Raw genomic sequence first — 25,379 nt, forward strand, 5'->3', positions numbered from 1 at the left:
TAATCTCCAACCTCAATTTAACCATGAAAGTCACAGTGTGGCTTTAGGCTATATTAGTCTTACATTGAGATTATGAAATTTGAATGACACATGTAGCACATTCAGATTTAATCCTTGTTAACTTTGGCAATAGCTCTGTGGCAAATGTCAATTTAACTGTGGAGTTGTGAGGTTATGACTTAAATGTTCTGTGATATTGATCAATGACAAAGAAAGTTACCATAATTAAATGTAAGTAAAGGCTTTACTTGCAGTCTGATAAATTATTTTTTTGTATAGGTGCTGAGAAATTTTGATTCTATGATCAGTTCAAACTGCACTCAGGGGTTGGAACATAGTGGAGTAGAAGTCTGGAAACATTGTAAGGTAATATCACTTTAGTGCTGGTTGTAGTGATTAATTTTGAATTTTCATGCACAGGTAGGCTTCAAATTACAATGGCAACTGGGACTGGAATTACCATTGCTAAGCAATGCCGTTGTAAAGCATGTGTAATCTAGGCAATCCAATTTGCTCGTTAACCAAATCCCATCTGCTCTTAACCAAGGACCCACCTTGATCCAAACCACTCCTGGCTTAGTCCCTCCCAGCCTTGAGTCTTGGCAAGCTAAGCGACTGCCTCCTTTTCATCTCCTCCCATCCACTCATCTCTCCCCCTCCCCCCCATCTCTGCCATCTTCCACTCTGTGACTTCTCTCCGCCTGGGCTCGCTGGCCCTCCCAGACTTGCCACACCTAACTGATATTTGTCATCATCTTCCTGTGACCACTGATGAGATGCACATAGCCTGACCTTTTTCACAAGACAACTGCTGGCTGCCCCAGCCTTCTTCCCAAAGCCACATCCACTACTTGTCCAAATTGGGTATGGTCTGGAATGCTTTCAAGCCAACATAGCTGAGCCTTCTTTCACGCACTCCCCTTCCAAACATTGTGACAAGGTCACATGCGATTTGGACAAGGGGTGGGTGCAGCGAGCTGCTGCCTCATGGAGGGCCAGGCCAGGTGCGCCTCATAAGCAGTGGCCAGAAGATGATGGTGAAAGTCATCAAGACTGGGCAGCAAGCCAGCAAGTGTAGGGCAGCAGGAGTGGTAGGCTGGCTGGCGTGGCCAGCAGAGCATAGGGCAGCTAAAAGGACAGATGGGGTCAGTTCAGCTGCCCCCGCAGCTGTAAAGTGTTGGTGAATTTTCAAGTGCCCAAATTTTGATTTCTTGACCATGGGAGCACTGCAACAGCTGTAACTACAAGGACCAAGTGGAATTACCATTTTTTTCAGCACCACCTTTGGTGTAATTTTGAGTGATCGCTGAATAAATGGTTGTAATTCGAGGACTACCTGTATGCATAATTTTTCTTCAATTGCAGCTAAATCGTTCCAACTTCAGTTGGAAGCTCCCATTTCGTTTTGTTCTATTGCTTTAACAGTTTCAAAACAACGTAAGTTTTTCCTACTTTGCTTAGCTTTACTCTTCTGAGCACATGTATATAAATGGTCCAAATGCTGCCATTTGAGAGAAAGCAAAACCAAATCATCACCATGCATATGGGTTTTCTTTCTCATGAACGAACCACAGCTATTGTATCGATAGCTTTTGCAGCATTCCTGAACAGATTGAAAGGAGTATTGCATTATAATCAGAATTACATATTAATAACCTGTATTACTCACTCTGTCAAATTGCTTTGTAAGAATTGAGGTAGTGACAAGTTATTTAGGACCTGAGTTTCATCTGGATGTTGCCAACAGGATTTTATGTCAAAGTTTTGTTTACTTCCTATTTTATACTGGTTAAAAACTAATAAAGATCTAATCAATTGATATATAACAATAATATTGCAGTAAAATTCCATTTTGAGGCCATAAACTTTGTATCAAAAACAGTCTTCCAATTTAAAATACCAACCAATCAACATTACTTCATTTGATCCATCTCTTCCACTCCAGTGTATCTCTGTTGCAATTGATCTTTCAAATACGCTGAAATCTTTGCCATCTCCGCCAAGTTAGAAACTTTTAAAGTCCACTCTTCTATAGTCAGCAGTTCTTCCTTCTTCCAATATTGCGCTACTAAAAGTCTCGCTGCCGTAATTAAATTCAATATCAACTTAGAATCTACAACGGTGATATCTGTAATAATACCCAATAAAAACAGTTGCGGAGAGAACTTTATCCTTTTCTTAAATGGAGAAGAGGAGATGGATTGATTATATTCAGAATAAATATGGGACTAAAAAGTTTCACTTAGCATTTGAATAAGTAGCGGATTTATATGATGTATAATTAGCTTGTAGTTATTTTACTAAGAGTTAAAGTGCGATAGAATTTAATATTTTATTGTTGTTTGCATATTTTAGATTGTTTGTTTGTATTTCTATACCCTGTATTTAGCTCTGGGAAGTCGGGGAGGGGGGAGGGGAGGGGGAGGGGGGGTTTGTATTCAAAAATGTATTGTAAAACTTTTCAATAAAAAAACAAAAAAAAACATTACTTCATTTGAGAATCAGATTTTAAAAACCCTGGACATTATAGAAACATAAAAAACCAATCCTGCCAAATAGATCTATCATTTAGTTTAGGCAGATTTTTAAAAAGTATTTTTAAAGAGAAATTAGATAACGAATACTGGCAACTGAGCAAGTTTTGCATTTCACACAGTGATGGTACTTCACTCTGTAATTATAATTTTTCATGACAGCAATGCAGGATATTTGAGCCTTATCCTCTGACCTCAGTAAACATATCTGCGCCCCTTCTGGCATTTCAAAACTTCAGCAGCCATTATACTTACCTTTGTTCTTTTTCTTCACATGCAAGTGGGGTCTCTCAACAAAACTACATACAGGTAGTCCTTGACTTAAAACCAGTCAGTGACTCTTTGAAGTTACAATGACACTAAAAGAAGTGACAACGTTTTCGTACTTACGACTGTTGCAGCATCCCTACAGTCACATGACCAAAATTAATGTTCTTGGAAACTGGCATATATTTATGACCGTTGCAGCATCCCAGGGTCGTGTCATCACCATTTGTGATCTTCCCAGCCAGCTTCCAGTAAGCAAAATCAATGGAAAAGACTGGATTGGCTTAATGATTGTGTGTTTCGCTTAATTGCAGTGATTTGCTTAATAAATATGGCAAAAAGGTCATAAAATTAGGTTGGCTCACTTAACACTTTGCTTAGCAACAGAAATTCTGGTCCCAGATGAGGTAGTACATCAAGGAGTACCAATACTATCTAATTCTAGCCATAAGGTATATGTAACTTCACAACACCTAGGTCCTAGGCATTTAGCAAGAAGGGTATTTTTGAAGAAGAAAACTAGGGTTTGAGCCTTAAAATGAACAATTTGTTGCATGATCTTGCTCTAGTATTCGTCAGCAATCTTCTTTCTCAACAGATTCAATCAGTTACAAAATCACCTTCGGGACTCTTGGCAATAACGGTTACATCCTCTTTTCCTAATCAAAAACCCACTGTGAACACTATTGAGAACGTTGATTGTCTCTTGTGGGCCATTGGTAGAGAGCCCAATACTGAGGAGCTAAACTTTGACCAATTGGTAAGTGGGAATTTTCTGACACTGTATGGAATGTTAAATGCATGGCATACACAATCCAGATTATATTGCAATTGGCATAATGTGGCTAAGGTCAACTGGAGAAAGTAGCCACAGGTGACAATGGAATGCTATTTTTTTTCTCACCTTGCTGCTACTTGCTATTTTATTTTTTCCTACTACAGAGAACAAACGTAACAAATGAGGGAACTCTGGGTGGCACACTAAAACATTGGGGGGAAGGAGGGCAAAGACCGTTGATAATCCAGGACTCAGCTTCCCACCCTATGCCCCATGATAATCTTATCCTAACCTAAATGTTCATATTGCTTAGATAAGTTTAGTTGGCTTGAAAAATGGTTATGGAAATGTTATTTTTCCCCCCAAAGCTCTTGACACTATGGATAGGCTGAGTGCTTGTTTACTCTTTGAAATAATTTCCTTCTTTTCCTTTATAAGGGCGCTAAAAAGCTGATACCATACTGTTCAATTTGTATTTTGGATAGTATTTCTTAAGATGCCAGCTTTGATCTTAATTTTTCCTCCTACTATCAGAATATTAAGGTAGACAAGGGAGGCCATATTATTGTTGACGAGTTCCAAAATACCAGCAGAAAGGGGGTCTACGCTGTTGGAGATGTATGTGGGAAAGCACTCCTCACTCCAGGTAACAATGTTTTAAGGACTATATCAAATAAGCGCATTTGGGATTGTAAAATGGAACAAAGCAAAACGGGTGAGGAAGGGCTGTGAAGGCACGGGAAGTGTGGTCTGACCACGTAACAAATGCTATGTAGTAAAATGTACGGAATGAATTATTATGACAATAAATATTGTATTTTTCAGTTGCAATTGCAGCTGGAAGAAAACTGGCACATAGACTTTTTGAAAATAAAAAGGATTTTAAACTTGACTATAGCAACATTCCAACTGTGGTTTTCAGTCATCCACCCATTGGAACGGTGGGACTAACAGAAGGTAGGCTCTTGTTTCTTATTCACTGGAAAAAAAGAGCAGAGAGAAATATGAGTGAAATAGAACTGTTACTAAGATGAGATACCCCTATTATCTTTGGGTTTTGTGACCGATTGGAATTGGGTTGAATAATAATATATATGGAGAGTGGATTTCCTTTGGGACATTCTCTATAGGAGTGGCTTGGTAAGGATTGTAAGCTCTGAATGTTTATATTAACAGGGGGCTGATAGAAATTCTACTTATGTTCATTTGTATTACTGACGCTGTAGATGCACAGGTCTCTCCTGCCTCCGATACAGTAATATAAATTATGGACTACGGACAGAGCCAGATTGGTGTAGTGGCTAAGGCATTAGGCTAGAAACTGGGACACTGTGAGTTCTAGTCCTGCCTTAGTCACAAAACCAGCTGGATCACCTTGAACAAGCCACTTTCTCTCAGCCCTAGGAATGAGGCAAGAGAAATGACAAGCCACTTCTGAAAAACCTTGTGAGGAAAACTGCAGGGTCTTGTGCAGGTAGCTTCTGAGAATTGGGCCAACTGAACAAAAGAAAAAGAAAAAAAGCTGAATTGGAAATGATCGCACATTCTTGTTGTTTCTCTTTATATTAGAAAGCATTCCCCAAGTTCAGAATACTGTTATCCATCATGCTATCTATTTTATTGTTTAAACATTTTAAAACATTTAATGGGAAGTATGAATAAAGCACCTCTATTCATAGGATTTCTAAAGCCGAAGTTACAAATAGTGATATCAAGCTTGTTTTTGGTGTTTTTTTTAAAAATAAACAAACTGCACATTAAACCCTAAGATGTGACACATGTAATAGACCCGTGATTGGTAAACTAATGATCTTCAAAAGCTTTTGGACAATTTTTTTCATAATTAGAACCACCGATATGCTTGATTGAGCCATATGTGAAGGACGCCGGCTCACCTATCACCAAACTTGTCAATATTTAGTTCTTTTGAGAGGTGCATACTATCTACATTTGATTAGATAGTATTGTCAGAAAGCCAACTGTGTGATTCTTTGCTTTTTCAAATACATCTGATGTTATTTGATTTGTTCCAGCGGAAGCCATAAATGCTTATGGAAAAGAGAATGTGAAAATTTATATAACTTCTTTTGTCCCAATGTACCACGCAATAACAGAAAGGAAAACAAAATGTGTGATGAAATTGGTCTGTGCTACTAAACAAGAAAAAGTAAGTAAAGCAGGGAAGAGTGAAGGTGCTGTATGTTAAAATTGCTTTTCATGTAAATTCTATTCAAGGTAAGGAAATGAGACAGGAAGAGAAGGTACCAATGTTACTTAGTGTGTAAGTACTTCACACTTAGCCTTTGTTTCTTGCATAAGCTGTAATTAGCTAGGCTCACACAACTTATTAAACCTAACTCACATCAAACCAATATTTACTCCATGTCCGAAGCACTTATAATGAGTTGCAGCGTTTAATACTCTTCTAGGCATGATGTGTTAAGACTTTGTATAAAATTAAGTAAAACGACACAGCAACACAAATTAGAGGTATACAAAATTTTGCTCCTAGTGTAGAAAGGTAGGAGCAACTGTGAAGTCTGGGGGGGGGGGGAAAAGTCCTTTTGAAGCCATGTCCTTAACCTGTTTATGACCATTTTGTTTTAAGGTGGTAGGACTTCATATGCAAGGCTTGGGCTGTGATGAAATGCTCCAAGGGTTCGCAGTAGCTGTCAAAATGGGAGCAACAAAGGCTGACTTTGATCAGACAGTGGCTATTCATCCAACTTCTTCAGAAGAACTTGTTACGCTTCGTTAAGCTGTACATAACTTGGTTTTCCCCATGGTGAATTAAGTACTTCTTTTTTTTTTACAAAATTGTGCAGTTCAAAACAAGTCTTCACTCTGCTATTACAACTTTATATATATATGGATGTAATTTATATGATACTTGAAAACAATAATTTTGAATTTTAAAAAGTCCCCTTATTTGAGCTTGATTCCTCGAGACATTTTGGAACATTATTCATAGTGACTTTGGCATCAATATAGAAGTGGATCTGTCACTGCTTTCTGGCTTCTTGTTTTCAGGTTCCATGTTTTAGTGTTTCCTAGTGGTTTCCTATCCAAGTACTGGCCAGTCTCAACCCTAGTTAGCCTCTGAGCAGAGACATAAGTAGTCAGATGCTACCACCTGTTGAGACTGCAGTAGTAAAATGTGCTAAAATAACAAGCAAATTATCATGTAACTTCATACTTTAACCTCAAAGAGGAAGTGAAATCTAAAAGTAAGCAGGAAAAAAAACCATTTTGGGCTACAGAGGAACAAATGGAGAAAGTGCTGCAATCATAAACTGTCTCAATAATTAGTATTTTGGTTTATTGAGCCTTGGATTGTGAAAGATGCCATTTCCTGCCTATTGGGAAGGGCAAATATAACCCATGTAGAACTTAGCCCAGAAGAGTTTAGTAAGAGCACTGCTTTATTAATCCATATTCGTAAAACTCTAAATGTTTTTTTAAAATTTATGCTATCCCCCTATAAAATTAAAACCCAATACATAGGCTATTCTATGTACCTTCCTACAACTATTCTTTCAATTTGTTTCCAACAGAAATTACCAATGTATAGATGTTTGTAACCTAACTATAAATTAGGGAACAAGCTTTTTATCACAAGAAGTAAATTGTTCAAGTAATATTTTTTTTTAATTCCATTTATATCCCGCCCTTCTCAGGGCGGCTTACAAGCTTAGCAGTAGCCTCCATTCTATGTATATGCCTGCTTATTAGGGCTTTCACACACCCCCCCAAGCGGCATTATTACAAAGTCAGCTTAATTGTAATGGTTTTCAAAGCCCTACATGGCATGGGTCCGGAGTACCTTGGGAATCACCTGCTGCCGGCATCAACTTCCCTCCGCCCGGTACGCTCCCACAGAGGGCCTCCTAAGGGTGCCTCCGTTCGGAGAATGTCGCTTGGTGGCTCCCAGGGGGAGAGCGTTCTCTGTGGGCGCGCCTGACCTATGGAACCATTTACCGGTTGAGCTCCGGATGGCTCCTGACCTTCGCTCCTTCCGACGCGATCTAAAAACACATCTATTTAAGCAATCTGGTCTGGTCTGACGGGTTTAATTTTAATTGTGGTTTTAATTTATCTTCTACATTTGGGCAGTAGGGCTTAATTTATTTTCAATTTTCTGTATTTCTGCATTTTGACATTTATGTCACTGTTCACCACCCTGAGTCCTTAGGGAGAAGGGTGGTATACAAATCAAATAAATAAATAAATAAATAAATTGCCCCCAACAATCTGGGTCCTCATTTTACCTACCTTGGAAGGATGGAAGGCTGAGTCAACCTTGAGCCTGGTGGGATGCGAACCTGCACTAATTGCAGGCAGCTGGTGTTACTTAAGGAGGCATTAGCCCACTGCTCCACCAAGGCTCTATCACATTCTGTAAAGCATAGGAGTAAGAGTTCCCATTCAGCTATAACCTTATTAAGTGATATTAATTTCTTAGTTATGAAAATTGAAAAATGTGGATTGGGGAGATGGCTGCATCCTAGGTGATACACACACACACACACTATACTCTTCTGTTTGTTATTGCTGTGAGGCCCAGGAGGCAGAAGGGCTGATTGCTGTCACCTATTTAGCACCGCCCAGGGAACACGTATACTGTAGCTTTTAAGGGATGCTATGGATGCGGGCAACTTTTCCACTGTATGTAATTTGTAGGTTGTGTGTATATGCTTACTTTTTTGCCATGTTCTTTGTCATATGCTAAATAATACACAGCTATATATTCCTACTGCATTTCTGAATCAGCAGCCAGTAAGCTATTTATTCACTTTCACAAAATATTTGTAGTTCAAAATATTAATTCTAAAATATACTTGCACATAAGTCCTGTATAATATAATCGGATTAATGAACACCATTCCAGGAATTTGTCCCATTGCATTTTTACAAATACTAAATTAAATGGGATGCATGAATTCTTGCTACACTTGTGTCCTGTTAAGAGAATTAGGCTGTTTGCATTTTATGTTTAAATTCTTCGGTAAGTTTATAGCATCATTTTGGCCTTCATTTAAAACAGATTTTAGCTTGAGATTTCAGGTGTACTATTTTAAATTCACTAGTTTAAATCTGAACTCTTTACCCTCTTGGGTTACATTTACCAAACACACACATATATATATATATATATATATATTGGGTTAAAAGAACAGAAGATAGTGCTTTATTTTGAATTTCATCTGAATAGTAGGCCTGAAAATTTAATTAAAGACTTCTATATGCTAAGGTCTCCAGTGAGGTTTGTCATACACATTCTTAGACTGGTAATATCAGGCCAAGTTCTTTCAATTTCCAGTCACAATCTATCGCCTGATCTATCTTACACAACAAAGCAGATAATTATTTGTGTGCATGCTGAAGAGAAACACAAACAGATAAATTATTCCATTTCAGCATATCCATCTGTTTGGAATAATGATCTGCAGATTTATTTGTTCAAATACATCAATAAGATGCAAGCACTTTCATGACAAATATACAGAAAAAAGGGATCAACACAGAACAGTAACCTAGTTTAAATGGAAAGAAAGCTTATGACAATATACTCCCAAGAGATTTCTTTTCTCCAGTTAAGTTACTTATGTCAATAAAATAGAGGGCAATAGGCTTAAGAGGGACATTAGTTTGTACATTTTCATTAAACTTCAAAATGTTAATACATGCCAGTTGAACACTACAACTAAAATGTACATATAAGCAAGAAAGGGAGAAATTAATTACCTCTTCTCTCTGAACAGTCCAGTTACTACAGTTACAGCAGGCAAACTGGCTGTTGGATTGACTGATAAAAGGTTTAGTGTGTGAAGTCAGTCTTACGTTGTGCTCAAAACTGCTCATCCTCATTCTGGCACAGTTTGGTCCATAAAGAGGCTTTAGGCTGAGACAGACCTCAACTTATCAAATAAATTGTTGCTCTTAAAAAAAGCCAAGTATACTAGTACTGCTGAAGGCCAGGCTGAGATGTTTATAGGAAGTAGTCTGGGGTACGCCGAGTAACATGAGGCTCTCCGCGGCGAGGTGCTGGATCAAACTGAAGGCTGTGGAAAGAAAAAAAACCCACTTCCTTTATTTTTAACTGATTATGAACGTATAAACTTGTTTATATGTGATTCTCAACTTTTAAGGGATATTAATATTGATGTTATATTTATGTAATCTATATGCATATAATCAAGTCAAAATAGGTTTTAAGAGAGGGGTTGTTTTGAGTAAAAAGATGCTTTACCACAAACAAGCAGTGTTTGAGAAGGAGGAGTCCTCTGGAGGAGTGCCAGAAGCCAACAAGTAAAAATGACATCTGATACATTTCTATCAGGTTTCGAGCAGACAGGGTGTTTAAGGGTGGGTTGGCAACAACTGGCAGCTCAGACAAGCATTTCCCATTCCAAACTTAAAATCACCTAGATCAGCGGTCTTCAAACTTGGCCCTTTGATGACTTGTGGACTTCAACTCCCATAATTCCTCAGCCAGGCATGCTGAGGGCCAAGTTTGAAGACCCGACCTAGAACCTTGGGGGGGGGGGGGAAACGCTGAAATACAGCTATTTTACCTGCACTTAGGATGTTGTGGGAACAGGACACACACAGCTTGTTTTCAGGTTCTCTATCCATGTTTTGAATTACTTATAACAGGACTAAATACTAAATACCGTGCATTAAGAGAAGGTTTGATTTGTAATACAATCGTAAGAAAATGTTTTGCATGAACTGAAACAAAAGGTACAATTTAAAAAGATTTAAATGACTTTTTATAAAACTCTAAAATTAGAATATCAAACAGATCCAACCTAGAACTAAGAATTAAGTAGAGATTTCCTGACAGTGAGACCAATTAATCAGTAGAATGGCTTGCCTTCAGAAATTGTGGGTGCTCCATCACTGGAAGCTTTTAAGAAGAGACTGGACAACCACTTACCCGGATGGTATAAGGTTTCCTGCTCAAGCAGGGGGTTTGGACTAGAACTCCAAGGTCTGTTCCAATTCTGTTATTTTAAGTTCTAGTGCAGGGGTAGGCAACCGCGGCTCTTTTATGACTCGTGGACAGCTATGCTGGCTCAGGAATTCCGGGAGTTGAAGTCCACAAGTCATAAAAGAGCCAAGGTTGCCTACCCCTGTTCTAGTGAATCCTATTTTTAAATGGTGGTCTTGCCTAATCAAAACTATTTATTTATTTATTTAGATTTATATACCACCCTTTCCCGAAGGACTCAGGGCGGTTTACAGGGTATTTAAAAGAAAATCAATACAAAAGTTAAAACAAATTAAAAAAGATTAAATGAAACCCTGAGAAAAAATAAAAACCGAGTTAAAATTAAAAATTAAAAAATTCTCAGCCTGGGCCAGAGAGCTCGAAGAGCCAGGTCTTCAGGTCCCGGCGGAATGAACGGAGGTCGGGGGCAGTCCTAAGCTCCGCGGGCAGCTGGTTCCAAAGGGCAGGTGCGCCCACTGAGAAGGCCCTACCCCTGGGTGTTACCCGCTGGCAATCTATGCGAAAACACCAGCAAATTTCAATTCATGTGTTCTCAAATCATGTCTTTCACAAACTCTGTTCGCATAACATGTTCAACCAGTTTAGTTAACCTAGTAACTATTTGTACACATCCCATGCTAAATTTGCATAGTATTTACCTTAGTTCATTTGGTTTGATTTTTCTGTTGCAAAATTATAACCTATTGGGTTAATTTTACAGTCTTATTTTTTTGCTAAAATATATTTTGTTAAAACTGAAGGTTCTTACAAGGAATATTTTAAAGTATCATCTAGTTCCATGATAGCAGCCTGATTTCCACAACGGTAACAGTAATTAGGTGCACTGAAAATAGTGACTACATTTCGATCATGGCACCAGTTGTAGCCCTGTAATGGGAGAAAAATAGTTTCAATAAAACAAGATACATGACTTAACTAAGACAGATCCAATAAATGCCTTGCTTTATCTTTTCCAAATATGTTTTACTGAAATGTGAAACATTAACAATGCACTCAGATGAAAATTTTATAATTGTACGTTTTCCACAAAATTCTTTAAAATATTTTCTTTAGATCATTAATATCATAAACCTTTGACCTAGGTTTGTATTGCGAAGCACTAAACACATTCATCTTTTACAAAAATGCTCCACTCATTTAAAAGTTATGCCATTACAATTGGTAAAATATAAAGCTACTTATAATTGCAGAGATATTACAGGAATGACTGATGAATGAATTTTAAAAAGAGGAGTCTGGATTAATGTTTTAGTTGAAATTTGCCCATATACATATTATATTGATCTTTAACCTCCTGGGAAAAAACAATTATAGTACTATATATACTAAGTTGTGATATTCTGATCCAAAGGCAGATAAATACTTCCAATGAGATTTGTATGTTCACTGTACCAGTCAGCAGAACTTTAAAGAAGTTAAAACTTTCCATGATTTTTGCATAGCCAGACATGGTACTACAAAAAATGCATTTTGGTTCAGGAGACGTTAAAGAGACAATAATACAGTATAACTGCTGTGACAAGTATTTACTTGGGAATGCATGAGTATCATACACGACTAAGAAAAGGCACGATTGCTGAGAGATACAGCTAGTGCAATTGTGCCAGATCTGAAACACCTTTGCCATTTCAGATTTACATAACTGTACTTCCTTCATATAAACTGTACTTCCCCACCATCTAGTCAGAGCCGAAGAAGCTTCTTGGATGAGAAGCAAAACGTCTTCAAAGAAAAACAAAGTCCAGTTGCCTCCTGAAAAAGCACCTTTGGGACAAACGTGACCTGGATGACTGAGAATCTCCATAGACAACCTTTGTATAAACTTTTTTTGCCCAAAGATAAGGCACTTTGAATCCTCAATTGATTGGTACAATATAATTTTACCTCCATTACAAGTTGATGAGCCCGAGACACCAATGTAAGTCCATTGGCATGGTTAAATGTTTCAGAAATATCTTGACCAAATGTATAGCCTGCACCACGTGGAGAAATCCCCCAGCCACCACGATCATCTGGATCTGACCATAACAGATCACACATTGGACCCTATTTAAAAATGGGAAAAAATAGTTTGTACATGTGTATATAACTCCAATATTTGGGAACAGTAGCAGCTGCTTCTATATTAATTTTAGTGTCTTCAATTCTAAAAATTTGATAATTTGCTTTAACATTCTACAATTTTAAGTTCTTCAACAATATGAAAAATACCATAATCTCCATAAAAACGTAAGTCATTTTCAATAATATTACCTCATGTGGAACTTCCTGCAAACGATCAAGTGCTCTAATATGATCCAGTGTATCTATAGAAGGAGAAAGACCTCCATGGAGGCAGAAGATCTAATAAGAGAAAAGATGGAAAGATTTAACTTCTTTAAAGCTATACATATCTACCTTAAACCTTTTATTTCTTGATTTTTTAAGGCCACTGAACTAAGCAGCCTTCCCTCTTCCTAGCATACCAATATGGAAGATGTTGGCAATTTTTACTTTGGGTTGGATTATCTAAATCTTAATGTCAAGATATTAATTGACAGTGGATAATTGTAGCTTAGCTTAGTAGACACTGTCTTTGAAATTTGACTTTTTTTCTCTAACCACCATTACATTTAACAACTGTTCAGTTTAAACACAACAATAAGGTATAGTTAAAATTAGTACAGCTTCTGATCTTCCTGGGTATTCAAAATTTTAAGCTACTCTATTAGCACATTTTAGATTAATATTTTAAGTTATATCTATCTAGAGCAGGGGTGTCAAACTGCCGGCCCGTGGGCCAGTTTTATCATACCGAAGCCGCAATGTCACCCCATTGCTGGCAATGCCAAAAGTTGCGATACGTCGCGTCACGTCACATGGTGAGTTTGTCACCTGTGATCTAGAGTCATAGGGTCTTCTGAATGTTTACTCTTTATTATGGATAAATGTATTGTGAATAAATATGGACACTTTCATGTAATAACATGAATTGAGGATGTGAGATCTGAGGCGCAGCATCAGGCAATTATATTACCATTAATAATTTAATTTAATTTAATAATTTGATTTCTATACCGCCCTTCTCCCGAAGGACTCAGGGCGGTGAACAGGGCAATACACAATAAAAATCAAGTACAAAAATTAAAAAACCATTAAACATCATGCCCATAAAATCAATACATATTAAGTTAAAAACTAATTTTAAAAACCCAACCCCATCCCGTCAGACCAGGCCAGCTTGTTCGAAAAAGAATGTTTTAAGATCGCGCCGGAAGGAGCGAAGGTCAGGGGCCGTCCGGAGCTCAACCGGTAAGCGGTTCCAGAGGTCTGCCGCGCCCACAGAGAACGCTCTCCCCCTGGGGGTCACCAATCGGCATTCTTTGATCGGCGGCACCCTGAGGAGGCCCTCTCTGTGGGAGCGCACTGGACGGAGGGAAGTTGACGCCGGTCGCAGGTGTTGCCGTAGGTAATCCGGACCCATGCCATGAAGGGCTTTGTAAGTCATAACTAACACCTTGAACCTCACCCGGAGAGCAACCGGTAGCCAATGCAGCTCGCGGAGCAAAGGTGTAACATGGGAGTATCGGGAAACTCCCAAGACGACTCGCGCGGCTGCATTCTGCACCAGCTGGAGTCTCCGGGTGGACCTCAAGGGCAGCCCCATGTAGAGAGCATTACAGTAGTCTAGACGAGAGGTCACGAGCGCATGAGTGACTGTGCGCAAGGCATCCCGGTCTAGATAGGGCCGCAACTGGCGCACCAGGCGAACCTGGGCAAAGGCCCCCCTAGTCACAGCTCCAATATGCTCTTCCAAAGACAGCTGTGAGTCTAGAAGGACCCCCAAGTTGCGGGCCCTATCTACGGGGGGTAATAGCTCACCCCCCATGGCCAATGATGGAATAATCGGAATTTCCCGGGATGCCGGCACGAACAGCCACTCAGTCTTGTCAGGGTTGAGTCGAAGCCTGTTCCTCCCCATCCAGACCCGGACTGCCTCCAGGCAACGGGACATCACGTCGAGGGCATCACTGGGGTGGTTTGGGGTCGAAATAAAAAGCTGGGTATCATCAGCATATTGGTGATACCCAACTCCAAAACCACGAATGATCTCACCCAGCGGCTTCATATAGATGTTGAACAGGAGAGGCGAGAGAACCGATCCCTGAGGAACTCCACAAATGAGAGGTCTCAGGGTCGATCTCTGCCCCCCTGCTAACACCGACTGCGAACGTCCCAGGAGGTAAGAGGAGAACCACTGGAGAACTGTGCCTCCCACTCCTAACCCCCTGAGACGTCGCAGCAGGATACCATGGTCGATGGTATCAAAAGCCGCTGAGAGGTCTAAAAGGACTAGGACAGAGGAACAACCCCTGTCCCGAGCCCGCCAGAGATCATTCACCAGCGCGACCAATGCCGTCTCCGTGCTGTACCCGGGCCTGAAACCCGATTGGTACGGGTCTAGGTAGTCAGCTTCCTCCAAGAACAAAGGGAGCTGATGCGCCACCACGCTCTCAACAACCTTCGCCAAAAAGCGAAGGTTGGAGACCGGACGATAGTTGTTTAAAGTTGTTTAGACAATTATTACACTTTCACACATCTGTATCATTCTAAAGAAAGACTTCCAAGAGTAACAAAAAAGACAACAAAAAAGTACTCATTTATTATTCAAATATAAATATGTAAATTATATTTTTATCAAATGATCAATCTTCATTTAATGAAACCTAATGAGACCATATAGTTGCATAACATTACTTACTTGCCCATCTACTAGAGCTGTAAGAGGAAGATAATCAAATAGATCTGTGAAATATTTCCAAACATTGGCATTTCCATATTTCCGCAGACATTCATCATAAAATCCATATACTTGTGTAATTTGTCTGCTTTCATGGTTGCCTCTCAGAATTGTAATCCGTTCTGGGTAGCGCACCTAATTACAGAGAACGAATAGACATTGTAATCATCCATATAATTGGTTACATTATTTTTCTCCATGTTGCACGCTTATGCCTTTGTACATAATCTGATAGTCCAAACTATCAAAGAGTACCATAAAAAACAGATTAGAAACATAAATTAAGATAGCCAAGAAAATGATGTGAGCACTTTTCCACCCTAGATGAGTTCAAATCACCAGGACCAGATGGACTACACCCCAAGGTTCTGAAGGAACTGGCAGATGTGATCTCAGAACCACTGAACTATATCTTTCAAAGATCCTGGAGCACTGGGAAACTATCGGAGGATTGGAAAAGAGCTGATGTAGTTCCCATCTTCAAAAAAGGAAAAAAAATGGATCCAGGAAACTACAGACTTATCAGCCTAACCTTAATACCTGGGAAGATTCTGGAAAAGATAATCAAGCAATGAATCAGCAAACTCTTAGAGGCAAACAAAGTCATTACCAAAAGCCAACATGGGTTTGTTAAAAACAGATCATGCCAGACAAATCTTATTGCATTCTTTGACCAGGTGACAAAAGTAGTGGACCAGAGGAATGCTGTGGATATAATTTACTTGGACTTCAGTAAGGCATTTGATAAAGTAGACCACAACCTACTACTTGATAAGATAGAAAAATGTGGGTTAGATAGCATCACCACCAGATGGATTCGTAGCTGGCTGACTGCCCATACTCAATGTGTGGTCCTCAATGGAACTGCATCTACATGGAGGGAAGTGTGTAGTGGGGTGCCCCAGGGCTCTGTTCTGGGTCCAGTGCTCTTCAATATCTTCATCAATGATTTGGATGAGGGGATAGATGGGGAACTCATCAAATTTGCAGACGACACCAAGCTGGCAGGAATAGCCAACACTCCAGAAGGTAGGTTTAAGATACAGAAGGATCCTGACAGACTCAAACACTGGGCGCTATCTAACAAAATGAAATTCAATGGTGAAAAAAGTAAGGTTCTACATTTAGGCAAGAAAAACCAAGTGCACAGGTACAGTATAGATGGTGCTTTGCTCAATAGTAGTAACTGTGAGAGGGATCTTGGAGTCCTAGTGGACAATCACTTAAATATGAGCCAGCAGTGTGCTGCAGCTGCCAAAAAAGCCAACACAGTGCTAGGCTGCAATAACAGAGGGGTAGAATCAAGATCACGTGAAGTACTGATACCTATTTATAACATCTTGGTAAGGCCACACTTCAAATACTGCATCCAGATTTGGTCACCATGATGTAAAAAAGATGTTGAAACTCTAGAAAGAGTGAAGAGAAGAGCAACAAAGATGACTAGGGGACTGGAGGCTAAAACATATAAAGAACAGTTGCTGGAATTGAGTATGTTTAGTTTAATGAAGAGAAGGACTAGGGGTGACATGATAGCAGTGTCCCAATATCTCAGGGGTTGCCATAAAGAAGAGTCAAGCCATTCTCCAAAGCATGTGAAGGCAAGACAAGGAGCAACAGATGGAAATTAACCAAAGACAGAAGCAACCTAGAACTAAGGAGAAATTTTCTGACAGAACAATTAATCAATGGGACAACCTGCCTCCAAAAGTTGTGAATGCTCCAACACTGGAAGTTTTTAAGAGGAGACTAGACAACCATTTGTCTGAAATGGTATAGGGTTTCCTGCCTGAACAGGGAATTGGAGTAGAAGACCTCCAAGGTCCCTTCCAACTCTATTATTATTATTATTATTATTATTATTATTATTATTATTATTATTATTATTATTATTATTATTATTATTACATTATAATAGATACTAAAATCCCAGTTTTAAAAATACACTACAAATAGGCTTCAGTTTTACAAACTCACCTTTAATGCCACAAGAAGAGTCACAGTTTCCACTGAGTAATAGCCTCTGTCAACATAATCTCCCATGAATAGATAGTTTGTATCTGGCGATTTCCCACCAATTCTAAAAAGCTCCATAAGATCGTGGAATTGCCCATGGACATCCCCACACACTGTGACAGGGCAACGAACCTCCTGAACATTTGATTCTTTTGTTAGTATCTCTTTTGCCTAACAAGGGAAAAAACAGACAAACAGTTGATCATCTGGGAAACCTGCCTAGATTTACAAATAAATTAAACAAACTTCAAGAAAAATTCCTAAGAGAAATGTTAGGATATTTCTGTGAATTCATGTTACAGAAATTCAAAATCCTGTTCAGCGTTAACTATACTCATAATTTTGCTCACCCACTCATCTCTTTCCAATTTCATTTTTCTTACCTGTAACTGGCAATTAAGATAGTGTAATAAAATTAGGAGAATGAAAGTCAATGTACATTTTTAAAACTCAGGGAAGGTTTTAATTATAAATGCACAGTATATACAGACCTGTATTTCATCAGCAACAGGCTAAAAAACTGAAGGCACCAAAAAATTAAACACTAACTAGAACATTGTTGTTTTTTCTACCTGCTTTTTTTTTACCAATGGTAACTTTTAAAAGATACTAGTTTTTAGGAATTAGAACTTTTTTTCTCCCAAGCAAATCATTTGCCAGCAATAAAATCCAGAGTGGACTGGATCACTGGATTTGAAAATTATGATTTATAAATCTAATAAATCACTGATAGGTCTACACATTACTTAAATGAGTGTAATATCTAAAGTTACCATTACACTGCCTGTAATTTTTCTTTTTCTTAGTTTAGAAAAAAGTATATATTACACATTTTAGAAATGGGACAAAATGACAGTAGTACAATAAGGTTCTGTTGAATAAATCTTAAATATTAAGTTTATTTGCATGTGAAGTAATGTGCCAATTCTCATTGGAAAATAGTCACTTTATTATATCAAAATTTTATTATTAGGTCTTAGAGGATTTTTAATTAATATTAAATGATGAAAGCATTGTTTTTATGTCATTAGACATAAAATTGTAAAAATTATTTTCACAATTCAGAACTCTGTTCTAGTGCTTAGCTAATGATTTCTACAAATTAAATAGAAACATTTTTTCCCAACAATACTAATAACTATTTATTGTGAAACTGGTTCTCTCCTCCATCTCTGAAATTTATGACTGGAAATCTGAAATGAATACCTATGTGATTAGCAAGGAACTCTATGTAAGCAGGAAGTATCTATGTCAAAATACATCTATGTTTAGAATGAGAAATATGCCAAGCTACTAATAATTTTTAAAGATAAAAGCCAATTTAAAATAAAAAAATCAATTTAATTGAAACAAATTTTTAAATAACAATTTTTGTTTACTCTGCTAATTCCCAGGGCTACGCTGAAATAGTTTTGCAACAGAGTATACCAGAAGGAGTTTCATTCAATTCTCAATCCTTCCACAATGCAGGTAGTCATTGACTTACAATCACAATGGAGCCCAAAATTTCCATTGCTAAGGAAATTTTGTTGTTAACTGAGTTTTGCTCAATTTTACGATCTTTCTTGCCACAGTCATTAACTGAATTACTGCAATTGTTAAGTTAGTAACACAGTCAAATGAATCTTGCTTCATTAACTTTGCTTGTCCCGAGGTCACTAAAAGTGATCATGTGACCTTGGGACACTGCAACCATCAATACATACACGCCAGTTGCCAAGTGTCTAAATTTTGATCACATGATCACGGGGATGCTGCAACAGTTGTGTGAAAAACAGTCCTAAGTCACTTTTTCAGTGCTGTGGCCTTTATGAAAGACAGCAGTCTAAGATAAAACTATACATCTTTTTGCCCTATCATTGGTAATTAGGATCCATGCTACATGATTTTTACTCACACACTGCAGGCATATTTGTTATGGTAACTGTATCAGTATATAGAGATGCCTATGTGGCCTTGGATAAATCTACTGATACTTTGTTAACTGATTTTAGGGGGCTGTGGTTGTTGTTTAGGTTGCTTATTTTCAAAATGCATACATACACAAAGAATATATGCAACTCTTTGCATATACTCTTAAGCACAAATTATTTCCAACATTGCTTCTGGGTAAAAATATTGTTAGAAAATAAAAATAGGAGCATACACCCAAAGCTGTTTGGAATATATCTTACCTGTCCCAATAAGAGACAGAAGTAAAGTATGGTGGTAGAGAGCATCCTCAAATGTTAGAGAGGCTGATAATGTATTACTTCACCTATTTAACTTCTGATGAATATGTTGTGACCGATTATGCTTTTAATGTTGTAAAATTGGAGAACCCTGGGTCAAAGTATGCAAAGTACCATTTCAATAATACTGAATAATCTTAAAATATTAAATAAACCCATTTTATACTGATGTCAGTCTGAAAATAATTCTTCAAAGTTGATAGTATATGTGAAATTTAATCTCATTAACAGAGTTGATAAAGACATCATGTTAACATTGTTAGCCTGTATCAGTAGCACTTTTGGTTACTGTTCCTTTGCTAGAAATGGCTAAAAAATGCTGTTCCAATATTGCAAAGAGAAAGCAGATAGAAAAAAAAAATAAAGGAATGTCAAATATTGGCCCAACCAGATTTAGATGGAAATACATAAAACTTTAAATTACACAGAACTCAATCTGCATAACTTGAAAGTCTACATGTTTCTACAGTATATCAACTATTACTGGTTCATGTTCATTCCTTCTTTGGAAGCAAATTAACAACTGCTGCATTTATATAGGTAATCTTGACTTATGCCCACAACTGAGCCTGGAATTTGTAAGTTAAACAAATCATGTGGTCATAAGTCCAAATGCAGCTTATCCAATAGCCTTTTTTTCACGGGGAGGGGAGGGGGGGACACCATTATAAAACACCATCATGTGACATTGCAATCAGCTGTAAATTCCTCCAGTTGCTAAGCGCCCAAAATGCCATGTGAGTGTAGTGGTGGTGCTGGTGGTGTGGCAACCATAACTTCAACAGGTCATAAGTTAATTTTTTTTTAAGTCTGTTGGAACTTTGAACAGCAGCTAAGCAACTGATTGTAAAACAAGGACTACCTAAGACTCAAACTAGCGACTACCAACTTCAAAATATTTTTACATTTAATAGTGAGAATGCCATTATTTCATATGGCTTGAGCCCATATATAAATTATGTTTCATTTCAGTTTTAAGCCTCTTAGAGCAGAGGCTCCTGCAGAAATAGGTGGTCTATAAAGTCCTGAAGGTAAAGGTAAAGGTTCCCCCGCACATGCGTGCTAGTCGTTTCCGACTCTAGGGGCCGGTGCTCATCTCCGTTTCAAAGCCGAAGAGCCAGCTCTTGTCCGAGGACGTCTCCGTGGTCATGTGGCCGGCATGACTAGACGCCAGAGGTGCACAGTACGCTGTTACCTTCTCACCGTAGTGGTCCCTATTTTTCTACTTGCATTTTTACGTGCTTTTGAACTGCTAGGTTGGCAGAAGCTGGGACGAGTAACAGGTGCTCACTCCGTTATGCGGCACTCGGGATTTGACCCGCCAAACTGCCGACCTTCTGATCGACAAGCTCAGCGCCTTAACCCACTGAGCCACCGCGTCCCTTAATGTCCTAGGGACAGTCAATGCCACCCTCTGGGCATAAGGAGCTTTTTTAAAGCCAGATGATGACAATAACAGACTGTGGTTGTTGTAAAACAGGATTAGGACACCTTTTTGAAGAATTGGTACCTTAACCAAAAAGGAATCTCTTCAAGCAATTTTAATCAACTATATGTATATAGAAGTTGGGGGAAAAACAATGTAGCTGTAGTATCACATGTCTACTACCTTTAATAAAAATATTAAGAAATCCAAAGCTTTCATCACTTCTAAACTAAATACATGCCCAAACTACAACTCAGCTCAGGAATCTCTTAAGAAATTTAGTGTATAAATAAATAAAAATAAATAAAAATAAATAAAATAAATATTTCGATTCTGATCTGCCTAAAAAAATCAAAAACCAGACTGCCTTTTTATGTTCAAATTTAGGGAGAACCCTATTAGTTTAAAGATGTGTATGTTTTAATCTCATGTGCCACATATGAGAAAAGTATATATGTGAAGTATCTACTGTACTTCAGCACTTTTTGTTGAAAGAAACTCTGAGTTCTTTAAGTGAAATAACCTAAAGAGAAAGCCACATTACAGCTAGTCCTTGACTTACAACAGTTTGTTTAGTGACTGTTCAAAGTTACAACAGCACTGAAAAATGTGACTTATGATTTTCAGTTATGACCTTTGCAGTATCCCCACGATCATGTGATCAAAATTCAGACTCTTGGCAACTGACTCATACTTATGACAGCTGCAGTGTCCCGGAGTCCTGTGATCACCTTCTGATAAGCAAAGTCAACAGGGAACCATGTTACTAACTTATCAACTGCAGTGATTCACTTAACAATTGTGGCAAGAAAAGTCAGAAAATGGGACAAAACTCACTTTACAAATGTCTCACTGGACAACAGAAATTGTACTCAACTGTGGTCATAAGTCAAGGACTACGTGTAGTTGATGTTTCAGTAAAACCAATTTTATTTACCATTGGCAACTAAAAAGAGCATAATTTTGAATAAAATTTTTTCAAATGCACTGGATCCTACATATGCCTCATCTTGATGTTAGATAGGAATGTTACACAAATGAAGATGACTGAATCATCAATTGGCACCAAGTACACAACCACTGTACCCTGTTAATCTTTTAGTAGCTCTAAAATATAAATATAATATAAATATAACATGTACAATGGTGTTCAAAGTTTGTGTAAATAAGAATTGTGTGTTTAAACAAATTACAATCTGTGAATCTTCAGTGTTTTAAATATATGCAAGAAAAAATAAAGGGAAATAATCTAGAGGCATTATCATTATCTTTTCATAAGCTGTTTTCCAACTCCATATTTAATTAAAATAATGTTAAACTCTTAATTAAACTTAATTATTTTATTATGGTGCAGGAAGTCCCATGAGAGTGTTCCATTTATCCTCCTTCAACAAATGTCAGGGCTGTTTATAAATCAGAAATAAAAAGTGAGAGTAGACAAATGACATTTTGAAGAGCTGCCTTTGGGGGAATTTATCCCACTCATTTTTTTATTCATTTTGTCTTCTATACCACGGATCACAAGAGATCATTCCACGATTTTTCAATCAATTTCATCCTGCCTGACCTTGACTCTCCATTCATACCTGTCAACTGGCAAAACAGAAATGTTAAAGACCCCCCCCCATGTCGATTTTTGCTGATCACAGACAAAATCTCAGAAACTAAGATTCTGAGAACAATAAGGGACACAAAACGTTCTCGGCAGGGCAAAGGGCTACAATGCGCGCATAATTTTTTTTTTTACATTAAAAGCAGAGGATAAAGTCCAGACTGTGGGGTTGTTCATTTAACTGGGTTTTAGATTTACTCTTGGGGCTTGAATTTAATTTGTTTTATTTGTTTTTTAATTTTTTGTATTCATGGTTTTAACTGCCCTGTAAACCGCCCTGAGTGTCCTACGGGAATAGGGCGGTATACAAATCCAATAAAATAGGCTGACCTGGATTAATGATGGGTTTTTAAAAGTTTTAATTTTAACTGTGTAATTGATATTTGGGGCTGTTATTTAATTTTTTTCTTAACTTGTACTGTTGGTTTTTTTATTGTTGTTAGCCGCCCTGAGTCCTCTGGGAGATAGGGCGGCATATAAGTCCCATAATAAAAAAATAAAAATAAAATAAATAAATGTTGTTAGCCGCCCTGAGTCCTCTGGGAGATAGGGCGGCATATAAGTCCCATAATAAATAAAAAATAAAAATAAAAATAAAAATAAAAATAAAATAAATAAATAAATAAAGTGCCGTCTGAGAATGATTCTTTAAGCTTTCTATTTCTGTCACGTAGGCAAAACCTTTCTTGATAAAATCGTAAGAGTTCTGAACATTCTCTCCATCTTGGTTACGTTGCCTTGGCTCTCGGCAGCCTGTTCTACAATACCCTTAAGGTTACTAGCAGGCAGAAACCAACCAACGCCTTTTGTGAAGTAATTCTCATCAGCCTGTTTCCCCCCCCCCTTCCCTTGCTCCCACAGACGTTGTTTTTCGGACGGCCGCGAGCGAGGGTCCAGAGTGGAGCGGAACCCCCCACCCCGGGGCCCGTTTCCGCGTTCCACGTTCCCCACCTTCTCGCAAAGGGTCCGAACTTGGCTCTCGCTCAGCTGCTTGCACTCGTTCAGCTGCTCGATCCATTGGTCCAAATCCTTGGTAAAGCTCTTGTCCTCCATGCCGGCCGGGCCGCCTGCCGCCAGCTCAGTTTTGAGGCAAGAGAGCGCTCGGCGGCGAAGCCAGGGCGGCGGTGCTTAGAGGAGGCCCAAAAGCAGCAAGAGGAAGACGGAGGGGGAAGGGAAAAGCCGTCGCCGTCGCGCGGAAGGAAGGAAAAAGGGGTGGGACCAACGGGCAGATGCCCAACCGCCCGTCTCCACAGGGCGCGCGAGAGCCTAGGCCTCCCTCCTTCTTTCTCCGGCACCGTGTAATGGCGGACGGCGACCATCACGAGCACTGCGCTCTTCCGCTTTACGCCTCACGTCAAAAGGGTGATAGCGCCCCCTTCGAGCCGGAGGACTCGACTCTTGCAGATATATCTGCAAGAGTCGAGCATGCCTGGCTGAGGAATTCTGGGAGTTGAAGTCCACGAGTCATAAAAGGGCCGAGTTTGAAGACCCCGATAGAACTTTCGAGCCGAGCGGCCCGCCTGCTCGGTAGAAGGAAACGTGGGGGGAAGTTTTTCGGGGACCGGAGGCCGGGCTAAAATAGCCGGTTTGTTAGTAATTTAGGTATTAACTGGGTCCAACTATGCTACCCGAGCAGTTCATCCAACTAGTTTCTGAAGCATAAGCACCCCTATTATATAGCAGTAGGAACAAAGGGGAAATAGAAAGTAAAAGTAATAGCTTTGTCTCGACCTCAGGAAATCTGAATTTGTTTTCAAGTTTTAGCAGCATACAGTACCTAATTCTGTTTGAAGGCATCCCACCTCTCCCGAAGATTCATTGTAGTGTCTTTTGTATTTTAAAGCATGTTTTCCATATTGCAAATTCTGTTAATTAATTGGATGTGAACTAATTAATACTTGGAGAGAAGTTCATCAGAAAAGATTTAGGTCGACACGGTTCAAAAACACATCGGTAGAAAGCAATAAATATTATCCTAAAATCTACATTAATGTATTATTGATGCCACTAGGAGTCAGGCTCAACTTAGCTTTTTAGTAGTAATGCCACAGTGCTGATTTGTATTATTTTTGTTATCAACTAAAAATTTTCAGATGTACTTAACCAGGTTGATTCCAACCTATGCTCATTCAAATTTCTTTTTCCTAAACAGAAACAAACAAAAATACGGTGTTGCTTACAACTTTATTAGGATAATTTCACATTCCAGCCAGTTTGGGGCCATTTACAACTTTGATAAGCACCTCTTCAAGTAATTAATGAAAATATTGAATACCAGGCCCAGGATCAAAATGTATAGCACCTACTTGTATAACTTACTCATGTTTCATGAGCTTTCTTTGAAACGTTTCAAGCCAGAGGCATGCCATTCAGCTTGCTAATCAGAAGTTTTATTTATTTAGCAAATACATCACTTGGCAATGGCAATTTTGTTCCAGTTGCCATGATAATACATGGACTACTTGTACCATTTGAAACTTAACATTAAGAAAACCAAGATCATGGCATCCGGCCCTCTCAATTCCTGGCAAATAGATGGGGAAGAAATGGAGGTAGTGGCAGATTTTATTTTCCTGTGCTCCAAGATCACTGCAGACGGGGACTGCAGCCAAGAAATTAAAAGACGCTTGCTCCTGGGGAGGAAAGCCATGGCAACTCTAGACAGCACACTAAAAAGCAGAGACATCGCCCTGCCAACAAAAGTGTGTATAGTCAAGGCT

The 25,379-nt window shown here is 38.6% G+C and overlaps 2 protein-coding genes across 3 annotated transcripts in view; one reads left to right on the forward strand and one right to left on the reverse strand.

The window, feature by feature from the left end:
- GSR (glutathione-disulfide reductase) overlaps positions 1-6,427 on the forward strand; it is a 19,229-nt gene extending 12,802 nt beyond the window's left edge. The window contains exons 8-13 of the mRNA XM_081317555.1: positions 280-366; positions 3,400-3,561; positions 4,114-4,225; positions 4,405-4,536; positions 5,613-5,746; positions 6,188-6,427. Coding sequence (XP_081173681.1) covers positions 280-366; positions 3,400-3,561; positions 4,114-4,225; positions 4,405-4,536; positions 5,613-5,746; positions 6,188-6,337 — 777 coding nt within the window. The 3' untranslated portion in view covers positions 6,338-6,427. The remainder of the gene's footprint in view (positions 1-279; positions 367-3,399; positions 3,562-4,113; positions 4,226-4,404; positions 4,537-5,612; positions 5,747-6,187) is intronic.
- Positions 6,378-23,977, reverse strand: PPP2CB (protein phosphatase 2 catalytic subunit beta). Of its 2 annotated transcripts, XR_014025100.1 has the most exons (8): positions 23,611-23,977; positions 17,352-17,561; positions 15,336-15,509; positions 12,848-12,937; positions 12,479-12,640; positions 11,343-11,461; positions 9,325-9,641; positions 6,378-7,604 (listed from the first exon to the last, which is right to left on the reverse strand). XR_014025100.1 is itself a non-coding variant. In XM_081317560.1 (7 exons), exons 1-7 carry the CDS (start codon positions 23,710-23,712, stop codon positions 9,569-9,571), a joined length of 930 nt encoding a protein of 309 aa, XP_081173686.1. In that variant the 5' UTR covers positions 23,713-23,977; the 3' UTR covers positions 8,962-9,568. The 2 variants fall into 2 exon arrangements, 1 of the variants encoding a protein (XP_081173686.1); XM_081317560.1 differs by lacking the exon at positions 6,378-7,604 and having other exon boundaries at positions 8,962-9,641.
- Between the last annotated feature and the right edge of the window lie 1,402 nt (positions 23,978-25,379).

Source organism: Vipera berus (assembly GCF_964194415.1).
Source record: "Vipera berus genome assembly, chromosome: 2".
Lineage (NCBI taxonomy): Eukaryota > Metazoa > Chordata > Lepidosauria > Squamata > Viperidae > Vipera > Vipera berus.